This window comes from Amblyomma maculatum, unplaced genomic scaffold (assembly GCF_055883805.1).
Source record: "Amblyomma maculatum isolate TAMU_Amacu unplaced genomic scaffold, ASM5588380v1 scaffold_13, whole genome shotgun sequence".
Classification (NCBI taxonomy): Eukaryota; Metazoa; Arthropoda; class Arachnida; order Ixodida; family Ixodidae; genus Amblyomma; species Amblyomma maculatum.
The window spans coordinates 12,112,458-12,138,850 of record NW_028146738.1 but is presented as its reverse complement, the minus strand read 5'-3'; the positions used below and the strand labels follow the sequence as shown (position 1 = coordinate 12,138,850).

The window sequence follows — 26,393 nt, the reverse complement described above, 5'->3', positions numbered from 1 at the left end:
TTGCATTTTCCCAGCACATTTTGAATGTACAGCTATCTAAGCCGGCAGCCCATGTTAATATAGAGATGTTACTAACTGAATAATTCTAAGTTAGCCTGCTCACTGTAGATTTTCTTATGCGGTTGATTTGGTTTCCTTTTTTAAAACAGCACCTAACATTGGTCTCAAAGACTGCAGAATAGTAGCTATTTAGTGCAAAAGCTGTGGATATGGGTACCATCAAGAATATTTTGTAACAATTTCGGTAAGAAAATCTTGCCAATTTCTTTTTTTATTTTTTAGCCCTCGAAAATATTTTGTTTTTGTTACAGGGAACTGTGCTGACAGAGAGGAAACAAGGAAACGAATGAATGCATCCTAATTCAAGCAGGTGCCCAACATTTGCTTACCATACATTTGCATTACCGATGAAGTCAGGGGACACTTGTCAACATCATACGTATATTTTATTAAAGTATTCATTCAAAAAAATTGCAATATTATCACGCATAATATTTGCTTTCTAAACAGAAAGCTCCAGGGTACTCTTCACCATCTGACTTGTACAGGAGGAGTGCAGAGCCTGGTCTGACCTGCGAAGAAAAAAGGACTATAGTAAAAGAAATGCACAATGGAATGCAAAAGGTAACAACGGTTGCAATATCTGCTTCCAGGAAAGCGCATTTTATATTTTTTAGCATGTTTCACGTTTGTAGCTTCTTGTGCAACAGGATTGTCTTTCTATTCTAGTTGATCATTCATATCTTCACTAGAAGCACTCTTTCACTCATAGGGAAACATTCATTGATCACCCTCAGGAAGTATGTGTGTTTGTGCCACAGTTCTTGCCGCTGCTGCCAATGTGGTTCGATGACGATGAAATCATGAAAATTTTCCAAACATTTCTTTGAGTACATCATGAATGGTTGGCTTTTCCGGGCAGTTTATTCCTTCCATTTTCCATTTACCACTAAAAACAAGTCCAAACAAGGAGTTATCGGAAGGATCAGAGATACTGTCAGGGGTGAAATATGGGAGCACAACCAGCTAGTGATGCAGTAGTATGCGTACACGCACGATTTATCTTCTTCAACTTCTAACGAAAAAGCAATACCAATGCCACCAACGTAGTTCAAACAGCAAATATGAAAGAAACTTCAAAATTCAGACTTCAAATGCAGTGTTCCTGAGCTCTGTTATGCCCAGATGTTTATCAGTGGGTGACAGTTCCACTTTCTGACATAACCACCTGCACAATTTTACTCATCGGAGGTGCAGTAGTTTGCAGAAGACGAAGGGTATCGTAAACTTCGAGACAAGCACCACCAGCAGCATGACAGGAATTGTCAAAAACCATTCGACAAATTTTGACTGATAAAAAAGAAATGACACATTATGAGAAATGGCACACACTCACAAGTGCTATCTGACAATAGGTTTTGTTGTCAAAATATCGCATCTTACATAAGAAGGGTTGCTCTGTTCGTTCCGGCAAAATCATTGTGGGAATTGAATGACCAGGCATAAAAATTCATTTTGAAGTCTAGAGGCAAGTACATCTTCAAAGTTTAAAAATCATTTTAAGGATTCACCTTCAAAGACTAAGAAGCTTTCATTTTTGAATTAACCAGGTGCACAAGTCTCTAGGTAAGGGTGCATATCAAAGTAGTAGTTTCTGTTTACAGAGAAGCATTAAGAGATGTGGTGGTCCTCGGGATACTTCCTTCCCTGTCAATATATCACGTCTTCTGGAGGAGTGTCCTTAACGTTGTGTGTAATGTTGTGTTTTATCACATGAATTGCGTGAACCGAAAAGTGCCCCTGAAGGTGAAGGATGAAGACCGGCACGTTGCCTTCTTGACGGCATAGACTGCTTGCACATGTTTGCTTGAAATTGTGCTAAGTCGGGTGGTTTTTTGAAAAAATTGGAAGGACGTTCAAGCTCTGGATTTAAAGGGCCACTGTCCAGGGTAGGCCCTTTTAAGCAAAGGAGCCCAGTGTTTCGATCAGGTACCGGAGATAGTCTGTGCAAAATGCTAGTGACACGCGCGCCGCAAAGCATCGAAAATACAATTCAAAGCTCTCTCATGCTCTCCTTCGGGAAGCCAGCTTCCCCGTTTCCTGCGCTGGCCCAACGCGCCATAGTTATGACGTACGTACCGCAAACGACGTCCATTGGTCCGTCTCGCTGACCGACGGGAGAAGGATGGGTGTCTACTGCTCGCTGCGCGCTTTTCCCTCGCCACGGCCAGACTGAATCCAGCGGCGTGCGCTCCCTCGGCCGTTTTTTTTTTCTTTTTTTGTGCTCGCGGAGTGCCACGCCCCACCTCCCGCCAAACGCGGAGGAAGCGGAATTTGTCTTGCGGAGGCTAGACTTCGGGCAGGAGAGTGAAAGACCTTTGCGAGGGAACGGAAGGAGAGAAGCATGACAGAATCGGGCGATTGCGGTGGCTGTAACTGCATTATTAGTTACTCTTTTCAAAAGCATTTTGCGGCCTTGTGTTCTAGGGGTGAAGTCTCACAGTCAACGGGGAAGAAAATATTTTCGACCGGAGGGTGGACAGTGGGCCTTTAAGGCTTGAACGGGACAGTGTTAATAGCTCTCCTCTGCGGCTTTCCTTGGAGAAGCTTTTTCATTACTGAAGAAAAGTTTGTCTCTTGTTTAGAGAAAGCATTGTTAGAAAAGTTCTCCACAGGATATATTGTTTACTATCTTCCAATAGCATAGAGTCACGGACGACTGCATAAGGCATAAATGAGCACTCCAGAAAAATTTGGATGAAAGTTATGGCTCGTCAAACTTGCCAAGGAAAAATGACATTTCGGTGATTAAGACAAATACTTTTGATAATTCTGATAATTTTGAAAAAAACACTCCTTTAACCCTTTGAGCGTCGAATATTCCTAAAATTTTGAACGATATGCGGCCGCAGTACCCACACAGCAAAAACAGTCAAAGGGTTAAAGTAAGCAATACTGCATGTGCATTCATCTTTTCAGCGATAAAGAAATTATGGCGACAGGTGACCCAGAACCAGATATACTGCTCAAAATGCTGACGTTTCAAAAATGCAGTTGTTTGAAATCCACAAAGAAAAAAAAACGTTTTAGGAAGATTTTTTAAGCCCCGCGGCTAACAGCAACTTATTAAGTGAGTTATAACTGGTTTCTGGTGTGGATGCCCCATTTCCCGTCAAGATATTAACTTTGGGCTCGGCACCGCTAAGATCTTGTCAGCACTCGAGCAGGAATACCCATGACACCCACCCGCCATACTGAAGCCTCCCGGTAGTGTCAACTATACCAAGCATTTTGCTGGCACGATCCACAGGCAGCGCGATGCAGGTCTTGTACAGGAGGCCCGCTGAACAGTTCATAACACAAAAGCAGCAGGGTCACCCCAACCAAGCTGACACTGCTGTCACGTTAATGATCAGAATAACGTGCACATAGTAATGGGTTAGATGGTTATTAGGGATTAATGTCCTAAAGTGACCCACGCTATGAGAGACACTGCAGTAGAGGGTTTCAGAGTAATTTTGACAACCTGGAGATTTTTAACGTGCATTGACATTGCACAGCACATAAATCATCATCATTATCATCATCAGCCTGATTATACCCACTGCAGGGCGAAGGCCTCTCCTATATTTCTCCAATTAACCCAGGTCTGTGCTAGCTGCATCCACTTGACCCCTGCGAACTTCTTAAATTCATCTGCCCACCTAACTTTCTGCCGCACCCTGCTATGCTTTCCTTCCCTTGGAATTCAGTTTGTTACACTAAGCGACCATCGGTTATCCTCTCTTCACACTGTGTCCCGCCCATGCCAGCATACAAATGCCACTCCGTTTTGCCTCTATCGAAACGCAGCCATCAGCGGTCGGGTTTGAACCCGGGTACTCCTGTACAGTAGTCTGGCATTGTAATCACTGCACCACCGTATCGCATATAATAGGTAAACTTGCATAAACACGCTCGGTTATCACTAACTTCAGTTCCAAGCCATAGTTACAACCATTGGCCTTGGTAGCATATAAAGATTAGTGGTGGCACAGTTAGCTGGTATATTTAAACCCACTTATAACGCCATTGAAGTGCCACGAAAATGATTATTATAACCAATTTAGGCCGAAAAAACAAAGAAAACGTTATAAACTACGCATTTAATGACGAGGTAGCTTACACTTATTTCATAGTGGGAAGAAATTCGTAATCTGTAAGCATTGCCGTTTCACGGCAATCTGGCCGACATCTTTCAGCAGGGAATCCAACTGCTGAACATAGTGCAGTGGAAGGTTTTTGGAGGTGACTGCTGTGACAATAGCCTTGTCTGTCAGCTCTTCATCTGTTGCGACTGTATCGTCGGCACGTAAAAATTCTTTGTCCCAACGCGTCGCTGTCACTACCGCTCACTGTAGACCAAAGTTCCGTCATCACTGTGTCAGCAGGAATTACTCGACCTTCCGCGTTGCCGGCATCTCCAGTAAAGCCCACTTTCCTGAAGCAGTTCATGATGGTGGAGGAGCTTACTTCTACCCATGCCCCAAAAATTAACTGCACTGCTATCAGCAGCGAGATCTTCAAGTCTGTCGCCGGTCGCCGTTCTCGGACAGAAATGTCGAGGTTCAGCACGAGCCTGTGCAAAACACGTCGGCGATATAGCGCGTTGAAGCAGGCAGGCATCCATGAGGCTGCAAGCCTGCAGTGGTGTTAGATGGGAGGAAAAAAACTTCCACATGCGACAGCTTCTGAGCTGTCTGGTGCGCAGGGCAATTGTCGAGCACTAATGCCCCCTTCTTGCCATCACGCTGATCAAACTCGACCAGCTACTCGTGGAAAAATGCACTTGTCATCCATGCTTTTCCATTGTGATGGTAGTGAACTGGGACCCTCACGGCACCACGAAAACAGCGGGGATTTTTGGATTTCCCTGACTATGACGAAGGTGGGGCACTTGTCGCTGCCGTCCATGTTATCACATATGAAAATGGTCACGTGCAACCTGCTTTGCTTGCCACCCTTACAAGGGATCGTCCTTACAGGAATCGCCTTTGGCAGCATGCCTCTTCGATGGTAGCATCTGGAAAAATGGCTGTCTCGTCCTCAATGTACAATTCCCAGACAGCGTAAGCTTCTTGGATGCAAGGAAGCATTTCCTCAAGCCGTTTCTGCCTAGCGTCTACGCCAAGCGATCCTGCATCTCCCACGGTTGCCTTGTAGACGATTCCATGTCTCAAATTGAACCGTTGAATCCAAACACCCCCAGGCTGGAAATCGGTGTTGCACAGGAGGTATGCGAAGTTCCTCTGTCCACTAAAATGAAGGCACCAATCAGCAGGTTCGCTGCATAGGCGTTCAAGAACCACTGGTAGAGGGCCTGTTCTAAGCCTTTGCACGCCCCGTGTCGAACCCTTTTTCGGCGTTGTCCATTGCATGGGCAGGACTGGAATCACTTTCATTCTCAATCTTGAGCGTGTTGCAGATGATTGCAGATACTGTCAGTTGCATCAGGCCGTATTTGCGCACCAAGTTGCACACTTGCGCCATCCTTGTACTCTTGTACAATGTTCTGCTTTCCCTCTCCCTCAGAATGCAGTGGCTAGTAGTGCCTTAGGCCTTCCCTCCTCCTCAGCATGAGGAGTGCTCCCTCATGTCTGCAGCATGCAAGCTTCCCCGGCGCACCCGGCCAACACAATGGCTCGACGCGCTCTGTCCTGATTTTCGTTTTTGTCTGCTGCATCAGCGTTGTCGGCGTCTCTGTGTCAGTGGGTGATTTTGTGGCTGTCGCATTTAAGTTTTTGTTGACTTTTGGTGACCATATCTGATTGTTATATCCAACAATGTAATGTGACGCCATTGTAGTAAGTGGTTTATTTTATCATAGAACACATGGAAAATCTGATGGTGCAGTGGCTGCCCATTGTTATATCTGATATGCCATCAAAATCGGCATTATTATAAATGGGTTTGACTGCACCACTCATTTGGCGATAGCAAAATAACCAGTTGCTAAAATCATCAGTACTTCCATCGCTGCTACCGCTTAAATGCCAAGCTTGTTGTGGCCCAACCGCTATAGTGACTGCCTGTGGTCCTAGCTCCTGCAACCCATCTAGAGGCATGGAAATATTTGAACCTCCTTAACATCCAGAAACTGAATTTACTGTTCATCTAAACTCAAGACAAAACACTACGACATTAGTATTTCACTCTTGTCACATGGTTTAACTTGCTTTTTACTCAGAGTATCGACAACTAGCACGCAACAAAAGCCCACGCATGGTAATGTCACGCATTGCATAAAACCGCTACGTTGACAGCAAGCATGTGGGTCCAAAACCAACTGCAGCTGCATGCGGCATGTTACTGGGCTGCACCATCCTGCAGTTGACAGATTTGAGGCTGACAAGCGGCGATTATCTTGCTTCAACCACTGTAATAAGATATGTGGTTCATGCAGAAGCGACTCAGCTTGTGGAAGGTAACAGAAGGAATGAAGTTGTGGCCCACGTGCACAGCTGAAGCTGCTTCGCAGTGACTGCTTTGATTGCTCTCACTCTGTCAGTTATAACCCATAAACTACTTATCTCAGTTCACATAAAGAACAAAAGTGTACAACAGAAACATTGGTGCAGTGCGGCCCTCAAGCAATGGCATCTAATGGTATGGTTTCGTGTTGATGCCTCTGGTTTGCCACAGCATTTGGCCCATCACATGGCTTTTAGTCCGGCAACAACAATGCTCGAGGGCTTAACAGAGGCCAGATCCCGCGATGGTCCTGTTTGTGAACTGATTCCTTTTGCCGCTCCTAACTGGCTGACTGCTGTCATGTCTGGCATGACGTCAAATTTCCGGTGGTGGCTTCGCGCTTTTCGATGACGTCACGAAGCGTGGCCACTGCTTTGAAAGGAACCATTCTGTCGTGCGGTGCAGGAGCCTCGGAGAGTTGGTTCGCTTCAATAGGGAACCGGTCTGCGCATGCAGTTTGTAAACATGACGCCGCGTATGCATCCTTTCCTTTTCGCTGCACTTTGCAGCCGCAGTCAAAAAAGGCGGCAAAAGGAACAAGATGATGCCTTCTGCATGCTTAAGGCGGGTTTGCAGCCAAACGTCAGGCTGACGAATTAAAGCAGTAGGCCTGTGCCGATCGTGATGAGAAGTGGGTACGAAGGGGTAGCGCGAGCAGTACATTTGGCGAAGGCACGACAGGCACTGCTGCCAAAAGCGAAGGTGATCTATGCACTCCGATTACTACTTTGCGATCGGGAGCTCTCTGTTAGTAGAAAGGCAGCCATTAGGCTCCCGCAGTGCCCGAGGCAAATAATTCACGTCGGTAAGTGTGCTGGCTGGGTTTTTTTTTTCGCTTTCTACATCAGCAGATAGGGAGAAGACTGTGGTGGCTAGAAGGGGAGGAGACGCCAGCGCCGGCGTATACGCCAAGAAAGCGCGATCCTCTGGTTCATGCGCTGCCGCAAAGGCCGCGGTGGCGCTGCGGTCAGCTTGGCGATGCAGTCACACGATCGCACTCATGTGCAGGTTCTCGCGGTGTCTGGACGGCATGGCAGCGTTCCTGTTTGTTCGCAGCTGTCAGCGTGATTTCTTGTTTATGGCAAGATGTGTTTCGCTGCTGGCATGTTAATGTGAGTGCCTAACTTTGCCATACAGATGAACTCCAGCGCAAAAAAAAATCGCAGTATGTCCCTCACAAACAAAATTAAGTTTATGTTCTTACTAGGCTCCACTTCAATATTTTAAAGCCCAGAACTGTCAGTGCAACGCTACGCAGGAAAGAAAAAATATGCTGGAACTTAGGAGGGTGCTGTAAGTTGCATATTTATTCAAGGTCGAATGTATTAATTCTTGTTTTAGTGGAAAGTGATATCCTTTCCTCCCCATTTCTTAGTGTCAAGCGATGCAGTGTTGGTATTCAATGTTTAATGTTTTTTCTTTCTAATTACACAGAAGCGTGTGTAAATGTATCTTTTATTCTGAATTACCCTGAATGGTATGATGTGCAGTACATTGCTATTACTATGATGTACAATAAATTTTTGATATGCTTTGTTTTCTTGTTTGGAACCCCAATCACAAATTTTAGGAGTAATGCTGATGCTTCCTATTTTTGAAACTGAAGGAGGTGGAAAACATCGACCAAAGAACAGCCAACCTTTTTTCTTTCGTTTAATACTCCTTTTTAATTTTCTTCTTACATATTCTTTTATGCCCCGGGGCAATAAACAACATCGTTGAAAAAGAAAATGCGACCGCACGGAGCAGAAACTTCTTTCCATCCTTATTCTTTTGGTCTATCTCCTGCTTTCGACATGCACTATCTTGACCAGACGAGAATCATTCAGACCCTTCAATTCCTGAAACTGAAAGGATTCGCGAATAAAGCTTATATAGATACGCTGATGCTCGCGGCACCAGAAGTATTGGAGTACCAATAAATCGATTTTAATGGTTTTGCTTGTCGGGTTTCACGTGCCAAAATTACTCGGGCTATGAGAGACACCGCAGTGCAGGACATCGGAATTTCGACCACCTGGAGTTCTTTAACTTGTACTAACATCAAACAGCACACGGGCGCCTTGCATTTCGCCTCCATCGAAAAGCGGCCGCCGCGGTCGGGATGCGATCCCTCATCCATGGGCACAACAGTCGAATTCAAATTCGACTAGCGTTTAATGAGCTAAACCATTACCTGCGACATCACTGAAAGGCCGCGTGCTGCATGAGCGGCAGGCATGCGTATGCTCAAGTACCGTGGTTCAAGACGAGTGGCGTGTACCATGCATTGCACTACGGCCAACAGCGCCACCTACGCTCGGCTTGAAATGGAGGAGCAGCTTCCATGCGCCGTTGGCGTCCCCTCCCCCTTCTAGCCACCACAGAGAAGACTGACCAATGTCTGGAATGTGGCCAAATTCCCGGTGTCATCGGCTGCATTCTCATCATACTAACAGCCATTCACGAAATTTTCACATGCACTGAAAATGCTTGAGTGGCTGGCAAAGCTGAGGACGCAGCCCCCCAAGACAGGTAGGCGGTTGTGCTGGCGTGGTGCCCCCATATGACGTCACTTGTGCGCCGCGATGGTGACAGTATCTCCTCAGTCATAGAGCTAGCGTGATTTGGAGGCTACGCATCACTATGGGTGTTGTAGACCGTGCTGTTCGAATAGTTTCCACTTTGTGAAAACAGAGAACTTATTCAATTCAAGCAAAATTTTCACTGTGCACGAGAAAGAAGACAAATGTGCGTGCAACACCATCTAGCTGCGAAAAAAGGTACTTGTGCACCAAGAAAACGCTGTGGCAGTTGTTAACAGGAAGTTTTGCACCAATATTTCAGTCTACTATTATCTAATTTGATTTACTACGTAATTATGAGATTTATTTCTTGTTTGACACCAACCCGATAGGCATATTCGGTGTAAGAAAAAGCCACATGCTTGTCGCATACACGCCCGAGATTTGGTGCTCACGCTGATTGGTCGTCGCCTTTCCCACCCTCCTCCCAAAGTGGAACCTGCAGTCTCGTTGACATCAAACTGACGTCATCATGAAAGAAAACGGTTCCCAAAAGGAACCTCCCTTGGATACGGCCCCAGGCTATGTATTGTTTAGAAAGGTGCATTCGAGGTGGCATTCCACAACTGGCACTGTATTGCCGCAGCTCAGGTTGCTCTTGAATCTGCCTTGCATGTCATCTTGTGTTTTGGCAGCTGTGTGTGGCACCTAAATAACTGCTGACAATGTTTCCAGTAAAAGGTGCCTGGCTGCCTTTGCAATGCATCAAAAAAGCACTAAATTTCTTTGTCCCGAGAGAACGAAGTTAAACAGTGATGTGGATTTTGCTTCCATTGAACGCAGTTGCAATCCAAAGGACAGTAAAAAAAAAAGTAATTACATTGCAAGAAGGCTATATCATCTACAAAACAATTTATATTACTCTAAATACTATGATTCCCCCCCCTCGCATATGATTTCTAGTAAACATTACAAATGTAGCATACTACGTACACTAACAATGGGTGAAAAGAAAATTTACAATATCTTGTACTCTTCAGAGTCTCTTGTGGAAATGTGAGGTTGCAGCGGTGGCCTAGTTGTACTACAGGCATGCTGAAGGTGCTGGGTTCGATCCCCTGTGCTCCGATTCAATGAGTACAAGCTTCCCATGGCCTGGTACTTGGCTTATCAATTTAATTTGCAACCAATGTTAATTACTCATATTCACTTTGCAACCAAAAATTTAATATTCATACATCCTCCGTAGCACATAGTATACAGTGCAGTTTGACCATGGAATTTCACTGATTTGCACAATACTCAAGATCAGCCATGTATCATGACAAAGATTGTACTCTAACTGGTAAAACTTGGTAGTAGCATGGCCTCTTTTTTTTCTGCTGCATCGGGACATAAAAACCCCACATAACATTTCTTTTTTTTTTTTTGTCTAACTCCTTTGGCCTGTCATTTTCAACAGTGCCCATGGTTTCAGGGTAGGGACATGTAATATGTAAAATCTCGAGTAATTTGTAAACCACAGTTGCTATAAGACTCAATTCACGTCACACTTTTATTGTTTCAAGTGTCCAAACCTTCTGCATATGCAAGTTTCAAACTTTCATATTCACTAGGGCTTATTTGCAAAGCATTGCAGTTGCCCCCCCCCATTCATGAGTGCACAAGTCTTGTGATCTGAAGCAGTGTGGTTCTTATACCACGAACCAGTACCAATTTTTGCACTGTCACTCGACTGTCACATTGACGCACTGCTGTGACAAAGCCAGTGAACTCACCCACTGCATTTCGGTAGACAGCGAGAAAAAGTGACCGGAAGGAACCCCGCACTGGACTCGTGGGCTAGTGCATGAGTGAATTCGAGTATCATATCCTGCTGCAGCCGGAGGAATGTGTCTGTAGGCACGCCAAGCTGCTCCAGGATGGTGATCAGAGGTCTGTTTAAGGTCACTGCCCCTGGAAAGTAAAAGAAATGAAACATTCTCCAACCTTGACAAATTCCCAGTATACTTAAGGGGGGATATGGATCTTAGAGACATTGTTTTTATTTACAGATCAATTTTAATGAAACTGCACATACTTGTCCAGTTTTTCTTGCTTATTTCAAATATGCAATTATTTTTCTTGTCGGCCAATCGATTCCAGAGATATTAAGAAATTTCATGTCATTGTTTGCTCAAACAATGAAAAAAAATTACTCATCAGAAATTTATTTTTAATATAAGAGTAGATACTGCAGTGTCTGATAAATGCAACACTGGAAGCAGTTTTCAAACTGATCTAATAATATAGATTTAACAGTTCACTGAACTTAGTGCTCCCATAATGGCAGCTGGAGGTGAAAAATTAAGAGGAAAAAAAAATTTGAAGGTGAAAATAAAAACTATTCCCAGCATTGCTTGCCCCGTGCTTTCAGCTGCACACTGCAAAAAGAATTGTAGCTCTAGCTGTCCTAGGTGCCGAGAATGACTTGAGCAAGCTTTGAACATCAACGATAAACACAATTTTGAGAAAATGACAAAAAACAAACAAAACAAATTTAATGAGGGAATGTGAAAAATATGTGCAAATTTCATTTCAAAATGACTAATAAGCTCCTGGCATATATTCTGACTGGGTTTTGCCATGAATATGGTGCTTTCGTAGGGCTTTTTGCACATTCTCAGATTTTGCCCGCCTGCGTGCAGATTCCCTGCTTCTGCGCAAGTCCTTCTCTAACATGCACTTTTCGCTTTGCATGCTTGGTTTTAGACTCATCTCACTGAGTATGGCTGCTGATGAATTTGAGCTACCTGCGTTGAATTTTATTACGGCTTTGGCTACAGCAGCCTCTACAGCAAACAGCGAGGCATTGGACGCCTTAGGTGCCAGAGCCCATATCATTGAATAGAAGCTTTCATTGTTGTTCTGAGTTTTGCCGTGCAGGCATCTCTCAAGCAGCTTCTTGTCTGATAACCGCTGATAGATGGGAAGCAGGGCCTCGAAAACTTGGGGAGGCAGGTTTCTGGGATGCTTAGGCACTGGCTCAGCCCTAGACTTTGCTGAACTTTGCTTGCGCTAGGAGCTAGGCCCTGATGGGCAAAAACTGTGTTGAGACTTTGCATCAATGGATGTGATATGATATGTGGCCATTACTGCCCTGTGCATGGCATCAATGTCTCTTGTGTGTCATTAGGGCCCATCCATAATAGGAGGTCAGCCTACTGATGAGGTCTCCTGTCAGTTTGCCGATGTGCTGTACGCGCAGCTAGCGTAAAATATGGTGGCTGCAGACGTTAAGAAGCAAGTTTTTCTTTTTTTTTTTGCGGGAGTCATTTATCCTTGCATGTATGAATCAACAAAAACATGTGGTCAGCTGCGATCATGATTTGCCCCAAGTGCGGCGTGATAATCGAACCAGGCTTGTGCAATCAAGCCATCATGGGCACTCTGCCAAGTTCACTCCCCACCACCGCAGGAGCTATCAAAAGATAAATGCGCCGTGACGTTATTGCTGCGCAGCATCTTGGCACGCTGCCAAGAAATGAGCTGTGGATGAGACGACCAAAACGAAGTGGCGCGCGCCATCGACATGCAAACGAAAACGCTCGCGATTTCTGCTGCCGCAACACAAAAACCTTGTTTTGAGCTGCCGCGGTGGCTCGAGCAGCGAGAGGGACGCAGTTCCAACAAGTTGGAAATTTTTCGCTCTGTCGCTGCCACTCGCCGCTGAGATCGCTAATCGCTTGCATGTGAGCGAGCTGGCCTTAACGTTTTTTTTTTTTTCAAAATTCTGGGCGCAAAAGTGGAGGGTGAGTTCATTATGCGACAAATACAGTATCGTTTTCTTGCGTAAGTGCCGTTACAAGCAGATTTCTGTATTAGAATTATCGATATATCGAACTATTTCACGATCCCCTTTCGAGTTCGATATATCCGAGTTCGACTGTATATCCATACACCTTTTTCTTGCTCCAAGACGAGGTATGTCTTGCTGTCACCATCACACAGCACTGTAGTGTACCGCAGTTGGTGGCGCTTGAGGGACCTGCTGAACAGTATATCAAGGTGGCCTCCACTTCCATTTCTCCTGCCTTTTTCGTTGTTTTTTTGGCATACATGGCTGGCTGCCCATGTTTCATACGAAGGGTCATCTTCCTTTAGACCCAACTTGCACCCGGCACAGAAATTACTCAACACAACATAATCAAGTATCAAGCCACTGAACAGTTCAATTACTACACCGACGCCGATGTGGGATGAATGTCCGCGTGTCATCCAGGAACCATAGTAAGAAATGGCGATGTTGCCGGGATTATCAACGTTTAGTTCGGAGTAGAGATCGCGCCGCCATGCTGCAAAACGACGGCACGACCTCGAGGAAAGTGAGCACACGCGCGGGTCGGCAAAAAGTAGGGGCAGGGGCACGCGGGCGGTGGTTCGATCACGTGCAGGTCACATGCCAGGCAGACGATGCTAGATTCACTCGCGGTCCCTAGATAGCGTGGCGTGCAAAAGCGCGGGTGATTTAAACACATTTTAGGTGGAGATGATTGATAAAACCGAAATTTAGCGTTTTGAAAATGTTTTTTTTTTTTTGCTTCTTTGCGGATTTTGTGTCGTGTGAATACAAAATATGCTTCGTTATAACCGATTTAGTGTCAAATTTTCAGTTTTTCATTTTGTTATACAGATAGAACTCCCATAGAAATAAAGCACAGCCAACCAAACTTTGCTTTTACTTCGTTATATCCAATAATTTGCTGTATCCGTGTTCGTTATAACGAGGTTCGACTCTATATGGAGCTCGACGGGGATAGCAAAATAGTTCGATATATTGATACAAAAATTGTCTTGAGACGCCACCTGGGATCGTGAAAAATGATAGGGTAATTGTCGCGTAGTCAACCCAGTAGCATAATTAACCCACCCCCAACTTTTGGCCCCGAGAATCTGAAAAAAAAAAAAAAAAAAAAATGTTCGGAGGAGAGTCTCTTCGTTTCAACCGTCGCATCCACCGTTCATTTATAGGCAGCGCGTCAAGATGCTACGCAGCGATAACATCAGGACATGTCTATCTTTTGACTATGTGTTTGATAGATCCAGTGGTGGCAGGGAGCGAACATGGCAGAGTGCCCGTGACGGCTTGATTGCACAAGCCTGGTTTGATTTATCACGTCCCACTTGGGGCGGGCGTAGTCCACTGCCACAAAATCATTGGAAGTGCGATAGCTGCAAATGCCATTTGAAAAAAAACAATGCTAAAAGTCGGTGTCGTAATCGCAGCTGACTGCGTGCTTTCGTTAAATCATAGATAAAAGAATGAACGACTTGCAAAAAAAAAAGACGTTCGCAGCAGCCATGGCTTACGCTGCGCGGCACGTTCAGCACGACAAGTAACATTATGTACAGGGCGAAAAACGAGGATGAAAAAAAAATGCAAACAAACAAGAGCTTGTTTGTTTGCGTGTTTCTGCCCATCTTCGGCCTGTCTACGGCAAGGATGAACGACCCCAATCCCCCCCAAAAAAAGGGAAAAAGAAACTGCCGCTTCTGTGTCCGAAACCACGCATGTGCAGCACGACGACATGAGACGCCTTCATGGACGCGCATCGCGCGTCAGCCGCCGCACGCAGACCGTTCCCAACACACACTGGAGAAAGTGTCTGCCACAGGCTGTGCTGGCTTGTCTGCGCATGCATAGTGCGTGCTGCTGCGAACGGAGACCGGGTAAGAGAGAGAAAGCGGAGAGATGAGTGGGCACATCCTTGCGCTTCGCTCTATCGTGTTTTTCTTCTCTCCTGAACACCACTGCTGCATTGGCTCTTTCGTTCCTTCCCGCACATAGCTTGCAAATGTCACATTATGGCGTGCAGCAGCGATCACCACAGATGCGGGCGCCTTTGGGGAAAGGGCGCGGCGCTGCCCTAGACCCGCCGTCGCCAATCTGCGCCCTCTCATTCCGTCCGCGTGTAGCTTGAAAACGTCATGCAGCAAACGGCCGATGATGCGATCGTCTTTGGGGAAGTTGCACCGTCCAATGCGTGCTGTGGAGTTTGATATATCGAATGACCGGTGAAATTGAGTTCGATATATGACGCAGCTTTCCTATACTTTTACATGAGATTTTCAAGGGGATATTCCATGCGTACGAGTATGGTATAACCAAAATTCAGAATATCCGGGTTCAACTGTAATACGAATTCATAAAATTCCCCGGACAAATTGCATTGCATTCAATGGGCAAAAAATTTGGTTGTTACGAACCCTTGTTCTCTTCACGACGGGCGATATGGACTTCGGTATTACGACCATTGAGGCTCGCGCATATGTACAGCAAGAAAAGCAGCACAGCACGAATCACGCACACATGCCAAAAAAGAAAGCCGGAAAAACCATCTTGGGAACCTGCGGCAACAGCGAAGTTGGTGAAGAAGCGTTTCTCCCTCAGTTGACGGCAGAGATCTCTTTTATTTCGTTGTTGCTCACTGCAAACGAACCAACCAGCCCGGCGGAGTTGTGCCTTGCTGCCCCCTCCACATTTCTCCACCACCCCTCAGTCTCCCCTGCAGAATACTGCAATGTCACGAAAGCGGAAGGCAATGACCTTTAAGGACAAATTGGAAATTTCAAATAAGGTGGACAGAGAGCCCAAGAAAAAGTGCACTGACATGGCCTAGGCCTGCCGCTGTCAACGTTGTCAACAATCGTTGGTCAGCGTGACCAAATTATACAAAATGTACAATGCTTCATGATAAATTCAAAAGAAGCGAAAACTGCCCACCATCTGAAGTTGTAAGAGGCTCTCCTAATGTGGCTCAGAGAGGTCCCGGCAGCCCGCATCAACATCGACAGAAAAGTGCTTCGCAAGAAGGCAGCAGACATTGCACTCACATTGGGAATTAACCTTCAGGCCTCTAGTAGGTGGATTCACCGGTTCAAGGTACGGCATAACCTTTCGTACAAGGCCATTGCGTGGCGAAAGAAAAAAAGTTGACGCCTACGCCGTGGAAGACCGGATGGCAACAGCGCTGCCCTCCTATATACAGTCGAACCTCGATATATCGAACACAGATATATCAAATTATTGATTATATCGAACACTTTCTATATCCCGCGGAAAATCGCATGCATTTTTAATTTTTTATTTCGAACGGCGTCGGTTGCCAAATGGATAAATCGAACTCCACCACCCCAAACCATGTGCACTCTGTTGACAGGAGGCGAGCTTTCCCTCAACGCCCTCGAAGATAGCGGCGGCGCGATGGGCGTTCCCGACTGCTGCGCACGATCGCTGCATACATCGGTCGTGCCGAGGGCGTCATTTGAACGTAGCGGCGTATGCACGCGGCGGCTTGGCCGGGCTAGGGTAGCTAGCCTGATTTAGTTTGTCAACGACTAACCGCGTCTCGGCGCCGCCACTTGTGCTGCGCCAGTCGTTATCGTGTGTGGCCTAGGCCTGTCACGGCGTGGTCAGTGTTGTGATGGCTGCAAACGCGAAGAAGCGGACGACCCTGACATTTGCTGCGAAATTGGAAGTGATCCGCCGCGTTGAAAATGGTGAAAAAAAGTCAAGCGTTGCCGAAGCTTTCAGCATACCGAGGAGCCCTTTGAGCACTCTGCTGAAAAACAAGAGTGACATAAAGGCCAAGGCGGAACAAAACCAGCACTCAGGCGCGGCAGGTACGCAAAGCTGCCTTTGAAGACGTTGAGAAGGCGCTGCACAAATGGTTCATCGACGCAAGGGCCCGGAATATTCCTGTATCGGGACCGATGATACAACAGAAGGTCAAGAACTTTGCGTTCATTCTCGGTGCCGAGAACTTCAATGCCAGCAGCGGTTGGCTGCAACGTTTTAAGGCCCGCTTTAACCTTGTCGGGAAGACAGTCTCGGGGGAAAGTGAGGACGCCAATGAAGGCGAGATCAAGAAGTGGCTTGAAGAAGAGTGGCCTAAGATTCTCGTCAAGTATGAGCCCAATCAGATATTCAATGCTGACGAGACGGGCCTGTTCTGGCAAATGCTTCCGCGACAAACGCTCGACACGTGCGGAGACAAGTGCCACGGCGGCAAGCAAGGCAAGGCTCGTATTACAGTTCTGTTGGCTGGAATATGGACGGCAGCACGAAGCTGCGGCCACTTGTCATAGGCAAGTTCCAAACCCCGAGATGCATGCGCAACTGCCCCAGTGTTCCGGTGACATACGCATGGAACAAGAAATCGTGGATGACTCGGGAGATATTCCAAAAATGGTTGAAGGCATGGGACTCGGAGCTGGCGCGTCAAGGCCGGACAGTTTGCCTCATCGTTGACAATTGCACAGCACACCACACTGATGTCCAGCTGAGCAACATTGAAATTAAGTTTTTGCCGCCGAACACGACGTCGAAGCTGCAACGATTGGACCAGGGCATTATTCGCACTTTCAAATCCATTTATAAACGTCGGCTGATCGACATTTTGCTTCTCAAGCTGCGGATGGGCCAAGAGCTAAAGATAGACCTTTTGGGTGCCATTCAAATGCTGAAAGCCTCGTGGGACAGCGTCAAGCAGTCGACAGTAGTTCACTGCTTTCGGCATGCGGGATTTGTAAGCCGCATTGAAGAAGCTTCCGAGCAAGCAACTGAAGAATCAGCGTTGGACGACAGCACAGAGGAAGAATGCCAGCTCAAAGAAACCTGGAGCCAGTTGGAGCGCTTTGTCGGTGCTGAGCCACACAGCATGTGCATTGATGACTTCGTTGGTGGTGATGACAGCACCGGAACAGTGGCGGAGTTGACAGATGTAGAGATTGCGGCGGAAGTTACTGCTGAGCGGCCAAACGAAGACGCTGCCGAGATTGATCCCGTAAGCGCTGCCCCGCTCCCGACTGCAACTGAGGCTGTAGCTGCTTTGGACCTTGTACGCCGCTACTGCGGCGCAATAGAAGGCGCTGGACTATCGCTTGTGGACCGTTTAGACTACGTTGAGGACGCCGTGGTTAAGCACGCGGTTGCCAATTTGAAGCAAGCTACGCTGCTACAGTACTTTAAGCCAAAGGAATAAATACTTTGTTTGAAACTTCAAGTGAGTATTTATTGCGCCACTGTGCCATGATTTGTACTAGTTTTTGACGCGTTTTCTACGTGATTTTGTATATCGAATTCCGGCAATATCGAACTATTTTGCAATCACCGCGCTGTTCGATATATCGAGGTTCGACTGTAGTAGGATATGAGGCAGGTGATGTCTTTATTGTAGACTAAACAGGGCTGTAGGGCTGTTCTACAATCTCCAGCCCGAAAAAAGTTTTTGCTTCAAAGGCGATACCTGCCAGGACAGAAAAGATGCCACTGACTGTCATTGGCAAGTATCAAACGCCTTGATGCTTTATGGCAGCCGGTGGATTGCCGTGCATCTACATGGCAAATAAAAAGGCGTAAAATTTGTCAGGTACCTTGATCGCAAAATTTCTTGCCAAAATATAAAAATTGTTTTGCTGTTGAACAAGCGTACCACCCACCCGAAACAAATGACACTACAGAGTGCTAAGGGGCTATTCCTGCCCCCGAACACAGCGTCATTTGCAACCACTGGATGCTGGATTTATAAGAAATGTTAAGCACTATTTCAAAGCTTTGCTGGTGCGCTGCCTCCTCACGAAGGTGAACGAAAGGACATGAATTTTCAGATCAGTCTTCTGGACGCTATGCATTTTCTCGCAATGACCTGGGATTGTATCACTCTTGCGACCATCGTTAATTGTTTCACGAAGTATGGGATTTTCAAATCCCAGACCCGATTCTGATCGATGTCTGGAACAAACTTGACGTCGACTGTTGCGTTGACGATTTCGTCACCGCGGACGACGACCTCGCCACCTGTGGTCTCCGCACTGATGAAGATATTGCAGAGGAAGCGTCACAACAGCCTGGCATTCCATGCAGTGACGAAGATGATGGCCAAAGCAGTCATGACTCACAGCCGACGGCAGCAGAAACGATGCACGCCCTCGATATTCTGCGGCGCGCCGTGACCTTTGAGTCTGTGTGGCAGAACCCAGCGGTCCAATTTTTCAGCTTTCATAGCTCTCTGCTGTCAGATTTCACGGAAAAGAAGGCGCAGTATATGCGACTTCTTTCAATGAAAATGAATGTTTCATACATGTTGAAAGGTTTGGAAACTGATTTTGCTCATTTTTTGATGATACGAAATTTCGGGTCATACACAAATTTTCACTTCCCATTGAGTTTCATATCACCGAGATTCTACTGTACCAAGGAATGGAAAGTGTCGCAGGGGGTGGCAGAAAGGCGGACAGATGAAGTTAGAAGTTTGCAAGAGTTAAGTGGGTGCAGCTAGCACAAGATTGGGGTACTTGGAGGAATATGGGAGAGGCCCTCGCCCTGCAATGGGTATAGTCCGGCTGATGATGACCATGCACAGCCTGCACTCGAATGCTGTGCTTATCGCATTTACCAATTCCTGAAGTCCCTTTGCAAAATGGCAGCCAGAGAAGCCAACAGTACTTACGTGGTACAGAAACCTTGATCACTTCCAGATACTCCCAGCTGGTGCAGGGAACCTTCCGCATGCTTGACTGCAAGCACAGCCGCTTATTGGGCAGCTTGGGGTTGACACAGAGCATGCCCTTGGCGCCCGCATAGCGAATCTGCATTGCTGATATGCAGTCCTTCAGTTTTATCGCCTTGTACACCTGCAGGATGCAAGCCACACAGCAGACTCAACATACTGGTGACAGCGGAGTAGTAGTGGACAAGACAGTTTTCATGGACACCACTGCAGCAGCACAATTCTGCCTTTCATCCTTAGGAACTGAACTAAATAAAAGCTTTCTCTCTGGTCTTCAGTGTTGATACTGCACAGAACGTTTCTTGCACCGACCAAAATGTGAGATGGCTGTGCTCAAGCAGATCCGGAAAAATGAAGATGAAGTAGCACTTGGCCTTTATAACAGTTAATTTTCAGAAAAAAGCCAAGTGACCGGAAACTGATGCAAGTTCCTAATGTATCCTCACAACTAAAATCTCGCTAATTCACCCTTCAAGGAGGGACCGGAAAATTGTTCGATTTAATTATCCCAAAGTTTGAATTATCGAATGGGCAGAAAAAACTGCCAAAAACCATTTGCATCAAAGCAATTTTATTTAATGAACACTTGGAATATAGCCGTATATACATTTAAAATGAAAGCTAAATGACAACAATTTCTCTTGGCTTCATCAACTGCTTTGTTTAGTACACTGTCAGCTTTTTCCCCTTGCATTTTTGAGGATGCTTCACCATATGGACGGTGATCCATGCTGTGAAGCGTTTTCACTAATGGCCCCTTTGCATTAAATATGAAAAATATGAAAATAACTGCATGGCACCGTCCCAACACCGAACTAATAAACCAGTGGCACAAGTTGAGATATCTGAAACGGTGTGACCAGGTGATGAGAGTGCCCCGATGGCAACTACAGGATAGAGGTGACTCCCCGACCTTCCTTAAACCTGCCTTAGCATGCACGCCTGAGGTGCACGGGAACCGCGGCTCTATGAAATTCAGGTATGGGGAGGTCAATTTGAACAAGCGATAGCCTAGCGGGTTGTACTTCGACGTGATCGCCCTCTGAATTAACTGATGCAAGCCGGCCCACGCACGAATTACAGTAGAATCTCGGTGATACGAACTCTGCTGATACGAAATTTGGTGTGATACGAATTCATAAAATTCCCCGGCCGAATTGCATTGCATTCAGTGGGCAAAAAATCAGATGTTCCGAACACTTTTTCTTTTCGCTACGGGTGATACGAACTTCGGTATCACGACCGGTCGAGGCCCACGCACACACGCACAGCGAGAAAAGCGTGCGCAGCGGCACAGCACTGATAGCACGGATCACGCACACGCGCGCGAAAGAAGAAAAAAAATTACAGCGGGAAAAAACCGGCTTGGCAACCCGCGGCAGCAGCGAAGTTGGCGAAGGAAGGTGGCGATATCTTGCCCCCCCCCCCCCCCCCCCCCCCCCCGCTCTCTCTCTCTCCCCTCCCCCCCGCATTTTTTTTTTTTAGTTGTGCGCACAGCCTTGCGGCCCTCTCCACATTTCTCCGCCACCCCGCAGGCCAGGCTCTTCCGCTTTCCGGAGTCTCCGCTGCAGCGGCAACACGTTGCTACACGTTGCTTTGTTTTCTCGTTTGTTGAGGCTGACACCGCATTGATAGCGCGTCGTTTTGTGATCATCTCGGCAACGCGAAAAGGTACATCATGCTGCAATGTCACGGAAGAGAAAGGCGTTGACCTTTAAAGACAAATTGGAAATTTTAAATAAGGTGGACAAAGAGCCCAAGAAAAGGCGCACTGACATGGCCAAGGAGCTAGGCCTGCAGCTGTCAATGTTGTCAACGATCGTTGGTCAGCACGACCAAATTATGCAGAATGTGCAGTACTTCGCGATGAATTCTAAAGAAGCCAAAACCGCCCACCATGTGAAGTTGGAAGATGTTCTTCTAACGTGGTTCAGAGAGGTCACGGCGGCCGGCGTCAACATCGACGGAAAAGTGCTTCGTGAGAAGGCAGCGGACATCGCACTCACACTTGGAATTGGTGACTTTCAGGCCTCCGGTAGATGGATTCACCGGTTCAAGGTGCGTCATAATCTTCCCTACAAGACCGTTTGTGGCGAAGGAAAAAAAGTCGACGCCTGCGCCGTGGAAGACTGGATGACAACCACACTGCCGTCTTACATAGCGGGATATGAGGCACGTGATGTTTTCAATGTAGATGAAGCAGGGCTGTTTTACTATCTCCAGCCCGAAAAAAGTTTGTGCTTTAAAGGCAATGCCTGCCGGGGCGGACAAAAGAGCAAACAACGTATCACAGTTTTGTTTTGTTGCAACGCCGATGGATCGGAAAAGATGCCGCTGACAGTCATTGGCAAATATCAAAAGCCCCGATGCTTTAAGGCAGCCGGTCGATTGCCCTGCGTCTAGAAGGCGAACAAAAAAGCATGGATGACGTCTTCTTTGTTTATGGAATTCGTCACGTACCTCGACCGCAAGATGTCTAGCCACAACAGAAAAATAGTTTTGCTGCTGGACCAGTGCACCGCCCATCCAAAACAAATGACACTACAGAGTGTTAAGTGGTGTTCCTGCCCCCGAACGCAACAAGTCATTTGCAACCACTGGATGCTGGGATTATAAGGAATGTTAAGTACCATTTCAAAGCTTTGTTGGTGCGCCGCCTCCTCGCGAAGAAAGAAAGGAAGGACGCGAATCTCCAGATAACTCTTCTGGACGCTGTGCATTTTCTTGCAATTGCCTGGGATTGTATCACTCTTGCGACCATCGTTAATTGTTTCGCGAAGTGTGGGGTTTTCAAATCCGCTGTGGCTACTGCCTCGCAAGTGCCAGACCCGATTCCCATCGATGTCTGGAATCAACTTGACGTCGACTGTTGCGTTGACGATTTCGTCACCGCGGACGACGACCTCGCCACCTGTGGTCTCCGCACGGTTGAAGATATTGCGGAGGAAGCGTCATCACAGCCTGGCATTCCATGCAGTGACGAAGATGACGATGACCAAAGCGTTGATGACCCACCGCCAACGGCAGCAGAAACTATGCACGCCATCGATGTTCTACGGTGCGCCGTGACCTCCGAGTCTGTGCGGGAGAAGACAGCGGCCCAATTTTTCAGTTTTCAAAACTCTGTTATCAGATCTCGCGGAAAAGAAGGTGCAGAAGGATATACGCGATTTCTTTCAAAGAAAATAAATATTTCGTACCTGTTGGAAGGCTTGAAAACGGATTTTGCTCGTTTTTTGGTGATACGAAATTTCGGGTGATACGAAAATTTTAGTCTCCCTTTGAATTTCGTATCACCGAGATTCTACTGTAACAAGTGTCTGACATCATATACTTGTATAGCTGTAGGCCAGGAATACCCTCGTCTCGTCTTCACCGAAAGGTGCAGACACTTTCTTGGAAATGCCTCGAAGTGCTACACTAGCCAGCAGTCCACAGGCACCACCACCACAACCAGACCCACGACAACTGCATGCATTGCACAATGGCAGCAAGCAGTGCATTGGCAAGGCAGACCACCATGCATACCATGCTTAAGGTGCGAATGATGAGGTATCAGGATGAAGTGACATACGTACCCGGGAAAGGCCTCGCAGCCGACAGACTTTCTAGAGCACCTGTGCAGGAGACTGGCGACATAGAGCTAGAGAGCAATGTCGAAGCTTTCGTCCGCTGCATGAGGACAACTCTCCCCATCAAGCAGCACTGCCTTGAGTGGCTAAAAGAAGCCCAGAAATCCAATCGCGTGTGCATATATCTCCGAGAACACTGCACAAAAGACTGGCCTTCCTGACAAGGTTTGCCCCTGGACGTAAGAGCTTTCTACGAGCATCGTCAACAGCTCACCGTAGAAGACGATTTGCTACTCTACGCAACTCGTGTGGTGGTGCCACTCACATGCATAAAAGAAATCTTGTGCCTTTTGCCCGAAGGTCACTTCAGCATCACGAAGACACAGGCCCACGCAAAGGACTCCGTTTGGTGGCCTACAGTGGCCAAAGATATCGAAACCATCGTAAAACATTGTCAAGAATGTGTCAAGACGTCCAGCAACTGCAAAAAGCCGCTTAGGAGTACTGAATTTCAGTCAAGATCATGGCAGAGAGTTGTAATGGACCTTTTCTTGTTCAATAGCTACTGGTGGTTGATTGTGACTGATTACTACTCCAGATACCCGGAACTGACTCGTCTAGAGAAGCTATCATCGAGTGCAGTGATCAATCACTGTAAATCAATTTTTGCCCGACATGGCATTCCAGAGGTGGTGGTCTCCGACAATAGTCCGCAGTTCTAGTCCTCTGACTTCAAGTTTGCTCAAGAATACAGATTCAAACACATCACATCAAGTCCACACTACCCTCAGAGCAACGGACTCGCCGGGGCTGCTGTGAAAATCATTAAAACTTCAATGAAGAAGACTCAAGACCCTTACCTGACCCTCTTATCCTACAGGGAGACTCCATTGAAAAATGGCTACAGCCCCTCTGAACTATTGATAGGGAGGCGGTTAAGGGCAAAGCTTCCTCTTATTCCCAGAATGCTTGTTTGCCATTTGCCAGAGGTCACTAAACTCTGGAATTTTGAAACCCAATACCACGAGCAGCAGCGAAGAAACTAACGACATGGCGTGCGGCAACTTCCCAACCTTCTGGAAGGGGATGAAGTATGAGTGATGGACTTTAAGCGAAAAGAAACCATGGTGGCACCCTCGGGCGAGCCTAGATCGTTTATGGTTGACACTGGAGACGGTACTGTGCGGCAAAATTGAACCCATCTTGTCCCTTTTCTCAAGCCTGCGGAAGAGAAACGAGAGAACCAAGGCATCTATGAGGCTTCTCTACATGGACACACATGAAGGTGACGGCACGGATGTAAGGCTGCCGGAGATTTGTTTCCCCAAGAGATTCACACACAGCTTGCGCGGACGCCTCCCCCCAGCACACAAAGTGTGGACGTTGCGTCATTCCGCCCAAGAGACTGCTTCTCTGTCAGAGGAGATGTAGTAGACAGTAGCTACTATAGCCACTTGCAGTGGCTCGTCTTGGATAGCCTGGGGGATCGCTGCTGTGCGCTCGCAGAAGCTAGAAAGAGCTTCGGGTGCCACGGGCAAGCTGTTGGGGCTTCTCGTCACGGAAGAGGGTACAGCATGCTTCAAATGCTCACTTGAACAGCACGACACTTCCTGCTTCAATGCTGGACATAATGTGGCTGAGTGCTCGCTCCACTGTCGATGGCTCACTCACTGCTCGGTGGAAGGCGGCGATTCGCACAGCGTCGCTTCGCTTCGTAAAGCTTATTCGGTGACGCGAAAAATATTTTATCAGGCCAGTGAAAATGTGTGCAACAGCAGCAATTTAAGGACTGCAACCTAGCAATTCATTTGTGACTATAGAATGCCGCGAATCGAAAGAACGAACGGCGAATGCGACCCACGCACAGCAGATCCGCCGCGTCTCCGCTGCACGGCCGGGCGCACGTCTCCCTACCAAACTGTTCTTCCCGCCGCGAGGGGCGCGCGCGTCGCACCCCGAGTTACTCCTGCACGGTGCCTATTGCAATGCAAGGCTAGCTTTAATCGCTTTGCGTATGCAATAACGTTTTTCAGGCGACTAGCCGCAACAACTTTTAGACTAAGTATTTCACTTGAAGCACGCGGGCAATTGAGCCGCACATACACGAAGAAAAATTTGGAACATTAAACGGCTTACACTCTTAACCCTAAAACTTGTCATCATTCCAAACTGGCACGTGTCTCTTAAGAAAGAGCAAATGCCCGCCAGCTTATGCAATGGAATTAGACCTAAGCTAATTACCGCTGCAGTTTGACAGAAAAGCAGACGACAGTCATGAAGATGTACGCGATAGGGCCACACAATTCTGATCACGCATTCAGCAAATCCTCGAAGGGCCCAGAACAGCATCATGCTGTAGAAAGACATTCATGGCTGAAAACCGTACCACATGAATGAACACAGCCATCAACAGTAAAGCGATCCTGTGCTGCATAAGCGAACTGGGCCAAGTGCCCGACTACAGGCAGCCACGAGACGTACCCGACATAGCGCCAGCATGCGAACGCGAGTGTGTGCAGGAATGTATGTCGTCATCAGGAAAAAAGAAAATAAAAGCAACGCAAGACAGTATACAGCAAGACAACTTACGCAACAACGAATTCATTACAGCGCGCAGCATGCGGGAAACAAATCTGCCTCGCCTTACCTTCTCAGTTCTATCATAGCCGCCACTACTTGGTTCAACTCATGGCCTCATGGCGTCCACAATTGCAGTCATCTTCATTGTGACAGGTGGATGGAATGCGTAAGCGTGCGCACGTAGCGCTGCACCTTTCTCGCGCAAGGTGCACGCGCAATGCCCTGAGGCATGGAGGTAACTGTAACCGTCCTTGGCACCATGCCATGCGTACCCTGAGGCTATCGGCCTGGTGCGCTGCAGCTTTGGCCGAACATGTGGCGCCGTCTGGGAGGCGCCGCTGTAAAACGCGGCTGTCTGGATCCGCAACCGTGGGTAGCACCGACGCTGTGTTCCGATTTCTTTTTGGGTCCCCGTAAGAATAAAAAAAAAATATACACCGACTGAAACAAGGGCCTGTACTTACTTAGTCATTTCGAATCTCATATCGCACCCATTGCTTGTCGTTAAGGCTGCGCATTTCCCACGTTTTTTGTTTTGGTACAGTACTTCACGCTAGGTTTTTTCAAGCATGCACGAGCTATCGCTAGCACGCGAAAAACACAAAATAAACGGGTCTTTTTTTTTTTTTACTTCTGGACCAAACTAGAGCTCTAAAAGTTGTGACAACTACTAAAAG

General features: G+C 47.0%; 1 protein-coding gene across 1 annotated transcript; it reads right to left on the bottom strand.

Annotated features, from left to right (window-relative positions):
• Positions 1-305: 305 nt before the first annotated feature.
• LOC146172207 (uncharacterized) lies at positions 306-25,996 on the bottom strand. Its single transcript, XM_084585853.1, has 4 exons — positions 25,784-25,996; positions 19,505-19,688; positions 10,793-10,970; positions 306-572 (listed from the first exon to the last, which is right to left on the bottom strand). The coding sequence occupies exons 2-4, from the start codon at positions 19,647-19,649 to the stop codon at positions 503-505; spliced, it is 393 nt and encodes a 130-aa protein (XP_084441979.1). The 5' UTR covers positions 19,650-19,688; positions 25,784-25,996; the 3' UTR covers positions 306-502.
• Positions 25,997-26,393: the final 397 nt, after the last annotated feature.

Bases quoted from the DNA above. Each gene is read 5' to 3' on its own strand.
- LOC146172207 (XM_084585853.1), bottom strand. From the start codon at position 19,649: ATGCAGATTCGCTATGCGGGCGCCAAGGGCATGCTCTGTGTCAACCCC. The intron at 10,971-19,504 runs GTAAGTACTGTT...TTTACTTTCCAG, and splicing joins GATCAAGGTTTCTGTACCAC to GGGCAGTGACCTTAAACAGA. The intron at 573-10,792 runs GTGAGTTCACTG...TTTTCTTCGCAG, and splicing joins TGTCTACCGAAATGCAGTGG to GTCAGACCAGGCTCTGCACT.